The 8,735-nt window shown below is 42.9% G+C and overlaps 1 protein-coding gene across 1 annotated transcript; it reads right to left on the bottom strand.

Annotated features, from left to right (window-relative positions):
• Nucleotides 1-796: 796 nt before the first annotated feature.
• On the bottom strand, nucleotides 797-8,352 carry LOC124701187 (girdin-like). Its single transcript, XM_047233238.1, has 9 exons — nucleotides 8,256-8,352; nucleotides 7,233-7,430; nucleotides 6,983-7,105; nucleotides 6,754-6,791; nucleotides 6,473-6,635; nucleotides 2,790-5,795; nucleotides 2,548-2,666; nucleotides 1,665-1,890; nucleotides 797-1,379 (listed from the first exon to the last, which is right to left on the bottom strand). The coding sequence occupies exons 1-8, from the start codon at nucleotides 8,340-8,342 to the stop codon at nucleotides 1,713-1,715; spliced, it is 3,912 nt and encodes a 1,303-aa protein (XP_047089194.1). The 5' UTR covers nucleotides 8,343-8,352; the 3' UTR covers nucleotides 797-1,379; nucleotides 1,665-1,712.
• Nucleotides 8,353-8,735: the final 383 nt, after the last annotated feature.

Raw genomic sequence — 8,735 nt, 5'->3', positions numbered from 1 at the left:
AGAACTGGGAAAGGCGAGCAGTTGGCGAGAGTACTAATGCATGAGGACAAGCAGGAGGGAACAGATCCATAGGAAGAAAAGAAAGGAAGTCGGCCATGCATAGGAGGGAGAAAGGAGCACTGTCCCCTCGGCCACCTTACACGCCCTATGATTTCAGGGACTATCCATCTGTCCAAGATCCCAAGTCCCTATAAGATCACCCAAGATATCACCACCACCACCATACAAATCCAAATCTTCCCACATTCCCGCTGCCTATTCTCCTAACCGTGCATGATTTCTTTGCTTGGTCTGTGTGAAGTGAGGTTTAGTGATCCAAGAGATGAGAAGAGGCCACCAATACACTGGAAGTGGAGTTGTTGGGAACATACATGAACATCAGCTACATGCACCTAAACTACTAGCATAACTATGTATGCAATCATAAGCACCACCAGTAGAGTGCTTTACTTACCAGCCGGCTAGTATTCTAGCCGTGTGATCATGTGGTAAGGAAGCCGTGTGATCATGCCGAAGAAGTATATAAATGTATAGTGCACCACTACGGTTGCAACAATTGCTCCTGCATATGAGGATCACCTCATCTATCTAGAACTGGAAATATACTAGTGAAGTGCAGGCTCAAGGACCGACGTAATTAACCGTCTGAAGATGTGAACGCATGGCTCGCTGGATCAATCAGAGATAGGTATTCAACTATTTGAGTTAATAATGGATCGGTCCAATCATGAAGCTTGTCTTGGATACTTCAGCTCTTTACTTACAAAAAAAAATAATGATCCTCCAGATCATAACATGATAAAATGTATCAATACCAGGCTTGATGACATCTCACCAAATTTTGCGATGAAAGTTTTTAAAAAAAGTATTTACCTCCTTGTTGTACATAATGAATTACAATCATGTATGAGAGTATAGTGACTGTATTACTAGCTTAACATCTTCAGGCTGGTCCCACAAACAATACGAAGAACAACATTTATCGACAGCTAAAGTAGCCTTCGCATGTACCCTAAATCGCCAAGTAAACTGTGGGTGGGTGATCCAAGTAACCATATGAACAAATACCGTTCACCCTACCGATCAAATGAGGAACAAGTATACTGGATGAAGAAAACATGGCATTGCATAATCGATTAGTTAAATTGGGACTATCATAGTGATGCTTACAGGTGGAGGGTGGCCTTTTCTTCCAGGAACTAGTCTGAGTCACAATTCTCACCTCATCAGGGAAACCATTCTGGTACACATCCTCCGGTGCCAACTAGTAAGTGCAGTGCACATGACATGTGGTTCTGCACTTGCTTTTCATATCATGAGAATGTGACACGAGTGCTATTGTCATGGTCCAGACATGACGCAGACTGATGGTGGGTCATCTACAAAAGCAAAAGGCCTTAGACTATCCAGAAGAACCCGAACAAGAAGTATTTTGCAACAGAAAAGTACATGATGGGATCCCACGGATAAGAAACTAAAAACAAATTCCAACAAAATGTTGCTCTATCAATCCACCATTATCATATCAATAGTTGGCAAGAATATAATATCCATGAACAAAAAGTACTTTGATACTTCGAACTTGGTTAATAAAAAACAGCCCTGTGCATCACTTTGATGCAGAGGCTGGGGCGATGCTCCCATTTCGAAGAAAAAAAATGTACCTGTGTTGTCAGTCTTATGGTTATATCAGGCAAACGTTCTGCATCATGCTAGAACCATCGTCCCCCCTTCTTGAGAGTTTTCAGCTCCATCACTAATCGTTCCCGCTGGGCCTCCACCTCTGCGTACTCTAAGCTCATGTTGAGAAATCGCTCCTTCATATCTCTTAGATCTCCTTCCAGTTGCAAAATCTTTTCCTCAGCAGAAGATTGCCCATCCGAAATGGGACTGTACAGAAAAGAAAATTATAAAGATGAGAATTTGTTTATCTTCTGAATGTAGACATCTGAAAATTTACAAACATGTGATTAGAAACAAGATTCGCTAGGGTGTCGAGGCAGGCTTCCCCTATAGTTTCTCCTAGAAAAAGGTTTGCTGGAGATGTAAATCTACAGTATGGATAACCTCTCAAGCGAATAAATAAATATTTTTCACAACAGTGGTTGCCAACAGACTTCAAGATTCTGTAGATTACCAATGTGCAATCTGGCTTCACATGATATTAAGCTTAAATGCTGCTTCTCCACCTTGCAATGTCTAAAGTCATAGCTAGTCAACTCATGTGGCCTCCCGGTTCATATGAAGCAGTGAAGACAGAGAGACAACTAAGAACGTACTGCAATGCATTGCACAAAGCTATCTCCTTGCCGAAACTAGTGAGCAACTGCAGTCTGCAGTTGCAGATAGCTAACTTTTTGATTCAAAGGTCAAATGGATGTTCCATTACAAGTAAAAGAGAACTTTCTGGAGGCCTGTCACTTGCCAATGCTTAGACTGACTAACTCATAACAAAAGCAAAACGTAGTAGCACATATACACCATTGCCCTTTATAGTGACATCTCAATGGGAAACATTTAGGTTCAGAGTGCAAGATAATGAGATACCTCTTTTCTTGAGCCCTGTGCATCTTATTTTCCTCCAGGGCTTCTGAAAGCTTAGTTTCCAGTAATTCAATCTTCGACTGAAGATCTGTTTCCCTGTTAAGTGTAGAATCTCCAATCTCCTGAAAATACATCAAGACATTAGCAACATCATAGTAGTGTTTTCTTAATCATAACAATAAGTACTGCATATTGCTCTTTGCGAGAAAAATGTACTGTACATGGATAACCTTCTTATCATTCACCTGAGTTTGCCTAGTCAAATCCTCAATTTCCTGCTCAAGTGACTGTATCTTCCTCTGGTATTCACTGTTTGATCTTCTGATCCTACTAAGTTCGTTCTTTAACTCTGCTTCATGTACATGCGATGCTTCCGATGCAGATAAATCACTCTCCAATCTCACAAGCTTTGCTTGCATAGATCTTCTGCTTCGTTTTTCTTCTTCACCATTCTTCAAAGTCTCTTGCATTTCAGAAACTTTATCTGTTAACATAGCTTTCTGTGCCTTCAGTTCTTCACATTCCTCAGTCACAGACTGCAGTAGCTCCTTAATTTTTCCCTTTTCAAATTTAACCTCGTCAAGGGAGCTTTTAAGTTTGGAAGCTTCATCTTGAAGACTAGTTATTTTCTGGACTTGCAGTTTCAGGCCAGATAATTCCTCCATCATTTGCTGTTTCTCATAGTCACTAGATTTAAGCTTTAACTCTTGTTCACCAGAGATCTTCCGTAGCTCATCTTCATTTGATTTAGCAGCTTCCATCAACTTCTTCATATGTTCAGCATCTGCTGTCAACATTTCCTCGCTCTGTTTGGATGCGTTAAGGGAATCAACCAAACCTTTAATCTTGCTTTTGGACTCCTTGCGAAGGTCCTCTAACTGAGACTCGTAATGTCTCAACTGCGCACTGACATTTTCGAAATTAGCCTCAAGTTTAGCCTTGTCAGCTCGCAGAATAGATACCTCCCGAATGGCATCTACTGTGTCATCTTCTCTCTCCTCATGTGTGGAGGAGACCTGTGCATTGAGGCTGACGACCTCCCTCTCGAGATTCTCTACTTCAAGCATCTTTTCTTTCTCGATCTTATTTAACATAAAATGAGCACGGTTTATCTTTTCTTCTTGCTCTGAGTGCTCCTGGAAAATACTCTCCAGTTCTGACAATAAATATTGCTCTTTGGAAGATATGTCCTTCTGAAGAGAAGAAAGCTTCGCTTCTAGAAATTCCACAGTTTTACAAAAATCATGTATCCTTTTTTTCGAGCTATCCAATTCCTGCTCTTGTTGCATAAACCGGCCATGCAATTCCAACTTCTGCCTTTTCAGCTCTGCAGTTAGATTTTGAAGAGAACTGCACTCTTCAATAAGGTTCTCAACTGTCGATTGTAAATTAGAGTTAGATCTTCTCAGAACTTCCGAATCGTCCTGTGCTTCAGCCAATTTTCTGTGAGCTTCCTGTTGCTTTTGTTTAAACTCCAGCCTTTGAGTATCCATCTCTACTTGTTGTCGCTCCAACTTATCTTTGAGACTGATGACAAGTGATTTTGAGTCATGCATCTGCAGCTCAGTTGACTCCTTTTCATTTGTCATGTAAGATAATTGAGCTTCCAGTCCAGATATACGTTCTGACAACTCAATATTTTCCTGTTCCAGCTCTGATATATGTAGTTCTAGTTCAGATTTGCAGCTCTCCAGTTCAATTATATTTCTTTCTAGAACCTTATTAGCAGACACATGTGAATCTATGCTGCTAGAAAGCACTAAAATATCTTGCTGCAATTCATCCAAGCATTTGGAAGTTATGCTACTTTCTTTAGCTGATGCTGCCAAGCGTTCCTCCAACTGACTCTTCTGTTCCTGAATTTCAGAAATAAAATCTTCCCTTTCAACTGTGAAGCGCCGGAAGTTGTCATTTTCCTGTTGTAGTATCTGGACTCTGGTCTTCACCATTTCTGCCTCAGATTCACTATCCTTTTGGTCTTCTCTTCCAAATTGGTATCCTCTCACACCACCAGTTTCACCACCATTGAAGCCTTCAAGCTCCTCTCTTAGCTTAGATAGCTCAAGATTTTTTTGCTCTAGTTCTTCTTGGCTTTTTTGGAGCTTATCTTCTAGCTCACAGCCTTGATCCCTAAAACGTAGCAGCTTCAGCTCAAGGTCAGCACACTTTTTCTGTAACTCTTTGGCATCAGACAATGAAACAAGAGGATCCTGCCCTTTTACCACACCGCTTTCTTTCAACGTATATATAAGCTCCAGATTTTCCTCTGTTAGTTCAGAACAATCTTTCTCGAGCTCTTGTACTTTTACCCTTAAACTTTCATTTTCTTTTTCCAATTCAAGATAAATGGTATCAGAACCTGCCGCACCTGCATTTTCAATATTGAGAACATGATCTAATTTCTCCCTCAATATTTTAATTTCATCCTCTTTCATTGACAGTTTCCTAGCCCATTCTGTGTCATCTTTGACTAACCCATTCTTCGAGACAGGCGGATTAGTGACATCCTTGACCTTCGAATTTTGAGATATCTCCAGTCTCTGCTCTTCAATGGTCTCTTCCAGTTCCTGAAGAATAGAAACAAGCTCTATATTTGCCTCTTGAGTATTCTTCAGTTGTACCGCTAAGCTTGCATTTGATTCTTTCAGAAACTTCATCTCGTCTTCTAGTTCCTTCTGCAGGTCAATCCAGTCACCACGTTTGGGAGTTCCTGATTTTGTTTGCCGTGTGTTTAACTCTTTCCGAGATGACTTCAATTCTTCAATTTCATGCATATAGGAATCCCTCTCAGCATGTGCAGCAGACAGTTCAACTGCTAGCTCAGCCTGCTGCTTGGATTTCTCAGAAGATTCCCTCTTCAGCGCCTCTAGATCTGCCTTCAGTTTGCGAGAATGTCGTTCCCACATTTTTGCTTCATCACGGAGTTCCTCAATTGTTTCTTCAGCAGCCTCAAGAAGATCTTTGGATGAATCAGATGTCCCCAGTGATGATTGAGCAATCCCGTTTGAGAATGATTTTGGAGTATTCCCTTGAACTGTGTTTGGACCTGAGGCCCGGGAACTGAAAGATGAATTGTTTGATTTGAATCCTTCATCACCACGGCCAGCACTAACATATGAACTACCTGAATCCTGCCTCCCGGCATACAATCCACCATTAGAGTTTTCTCTCGGAGATAAGTTTGCTCTATCGGCAGTACTATCTCCAGAATTGGAACTCCGGTGAGAACCAGATGCTGAGAAACTCATTTCCTGTAGGCAAAGGGAGACAAGAAACTGGTGTTTACACAACATAATACTCTGACAGGGATCACATGAAAAAAGTTGTTTACACTTCATATACACATCATGGAGGCCACAGTTCCCACGCACGACCAACAAATATTTTGAATAAACATTATTTTTGAAATTAAAGATTCAAAATAAACTTAAACATGCGGAGATGACCAAAGGAAAATGACTTCGAAGTTTGCATTTGGCCACAGAAAATAAGAAAAAGATTTGTGGATTAAATTTGTCTTCTGTTTCATTCCAGAGTATCTACTTGTTGTTGGAACATCGGATGGCTAGATTGTTCTAGATGGAACACGCAACATGGATAATAGAAGAACCTAAATCTTCAACCCATTGTTTGTGATATTTAGTCAATATAACTGACAACCACTGAGAAATTTTGGTGACATCTATAGGCACATGAAACAGTGAAATCACTACTTAACTCGACTTTCCAGAAGAGTGGTGTGATCATTGACCAATAGTGGGAAGATGTGTCTACATGATTACGCATCAAGTTGTTGACAATAAAATGAAATTGGAAGATGCAAGTAGACACACAAGACACAACTCAAAGCATGCATGCTTGTTGAAAGAAGAAATTGTTCTGACAAATGAACTTATGATGGAAAAAATTGTTCTAAATACTGACATACCCTATTTCCAGGTTCATCTTGATAAGTGCCACCTACAGGGTTTCCTGGTGAAGACCGGACACTCCTGACATTATCAGAGCCATCTGATTTGTTATGCATATCATCATTTATTAGACAACGGTCGGCGATACGAGGGGGCATGTCCTTCGATGATCTAACGCCACTGTACAGATATGCGAAAGGAGAACAATATTAAGAGATTACAGGATTTCCAATATGATGTGTGCACACTGCAGCTATAACATCATAAATAAGAAAAGGAAGAAGGTCGACTTAGTTACCTTGACTTAGCTTTTGTGCCAAGAAATTGAACCTTCAGCTGCACAATAGAAAAAAAAAAGAATAACCAGCATAAGCAGAATAAACGGAACAGTCAATGAGCACTAATAGTTGAGTGAGCCAGCACCAATCATATAGGAGGCCATTCTTGGAAATAAAGGAATTATATGGATAAGCATAAGGCCCCCAAAAAATGTTCAAAAAGGACAAAATCACACAAAACTCGCTTACCTGTAAAACAGTTCCAGAATTGCATTTCTTCAATGGCAGAGAGATAGCTGTTGGGTCCACCAGATTCAGAAAGTTAGATAAATTCAGCAAGATTTCGCCGAGAATACCAGTTTTTATCGACCCCTGCAGCAGCATTCAAGCCTCAACGGTTCAGCTCAGCAGATCAAAACATCATCAGTAAGTTCAGTCTTAATAAGACTGAGAAAGCGAAGCACAGAGAGCACATCAGTGGCGCTAACAGCGTCCATACCACAGAAACAACGATCTTGTACTGGCACTCGTCGTACTCTTTCGACACTTCGTCCCGAGAAAACCATATGGGTTCCAGTATGGAATCGGGCCACTGGCAGATCCCGCTGCGGGCGGCTGCTTTACTTGACTTGGCGATCGTTTTCCCGGTATCGACGGAGACTATTGAGAGGAACAGCCTGTCGGATACTGCAGGGACCTGTAGAACACAAACCAGATTCAGGTAGAGATAAAATAAAATGGCGGCGAATACATGTGCCATGCACCTGAAATCAGCGTCTACTTACTGAACAAAAAAGAATAGAAAAGTAGACTGAGTTCTTAACATGGACTTTCCATTGTTTCATATCCTGCTGCGATGGGGGGCAAGTGTTTCGCCATAATGATATTTCTGATAGAACAAGAATCGCGAGACTAGACCACTAGCTTTTGTTGCAGAGCCTTCGGTTCTTTAGACAAAACGGGACACCAGACCAAAGGAATCTACTAATAGGAGAGCTTCGGAATAACTCTGAAATACCAAGCATGCTTGGTTTTTTCGATAAAGACCAAGCATGCTTGGTAATGCCAGGAATCGGCCGCTCACTGGTGCTGCTTTGATCGCGCACGGTGGTGGTCCAAGCTGTACCGTTTGGGGAATCATGTCGCTCAGATCATCACGCACACGCGCGCGCGGGGGGGCACTAAACACGTTGCAACCAATTGCAGTAGCTAGGTTAGGTATTTGCCACGGAATCCTCTAGCTGGCCAGGTAGATTGCTAGAATTAACCCTGGAATCCCAGCGACGCGTGCTGAACCTACACTGGGTGGTTGGTAGTAGTAGACCAGTATGGCTTGCTGTAGCTAGATGAATCTGCTGGTTCCAGAGCAACCGCGCAATTAATTCCAGAGGAGATTTCCCCTGAATGCAGCAGCCGCCGGCGCCGCACGATTCAGCACAGCACGCGCAGCGCGGTTGAGGAGGTAGTAGCAGTAGAAGCTAAGGCGGGAGGAGAGAGGGAGGGAGGAATCTGGCGGGCGGACCTGGACGGCGCGGAAGCTGGAGAACCTGAACTCGAAGCGCTCGCCGACACTCCGGTCGGAGGCGCGGTGGCGGTGGAGCTTGAACATCGTCTTTCCCCGCCGCCGCCGCCGATGGCAGATCAGCGGCCGGCTCCGCACGGCAGGTGGTGGGCTTAGCTCGCGCGGACCACCCGAGATTGGGAGCTGCTAGTACTGCCGCCGTGCTAGTCCTGCTCCTCCTACCAGCCGGAGCACGGCGGAAATCAGTGCGCCGCTCGGGCGAAAGGGAGGGTGGAGGACCAAAAGGGGGAATCTTTAATTAGCAGGAGTACTGAGTAAGATCGAAAAGGTCGGGAGGAAGAAGATGCCGGCCGGAGCCGCGTTAATCAGGAGGAGGTGGCGAGGTTTCTAAGGCGACTTCCGTTGTCGATTTGCGCCGCGTGCGTGCGTCGCCTCGCCCGGCTAACTAATAGAAAAAAATGATGGTTGGAGGAAAAAAAG

This window comes from Lolium rigidum, chromosome 3 (genome assembly GCF_022539505.1).
Source record: "Lolium rigidum isolate FL_2022 chromosome 3, APGP_CSIRO_Lrig_0.1, whole genome shotgun sequence".
In the NCBI taxonomy this organism is placed as follows: domain Eukaryota; kingdom Viridiplantae; phylum Streptophyta; class Magnoliopsida; order Poales; family Poaceae; genus Lolium; species Lolium rigidum.
Note: the sequence above shows the minus strand (reverse complement) of the source record. Positions and strands in the feature narration are given on the sequence as shown.

What these genes read in the sequence shown, in the direction of transcription:
- LOC124701187 (XM_047233238.1), bottom strand. Translation starts at nt 8,342, where the DNA reads ATGTTCAAGCTCCACCGCCACCGCGCCTCCGACCGGAGTGTCGGCGAG. An exon ending in ATTCTGGAACTGTTTTACAG is followed by an intron (nt 6,792 to 6,982) that starts GTAAGCGAGTTT and finishes TCTATTGTGCAG; the next exon opens with CTGAAGGTTCAATTTCTTGG. An exon ending in CACAGGGCTCAAGAAAAGAG is followed by an intron (nt 1,891 to 2,547) that starts GTATCTCATTAT and finishes TTTTCTGTACAG; the next exon opens with TCCCATTTCGGATGGGCAAT.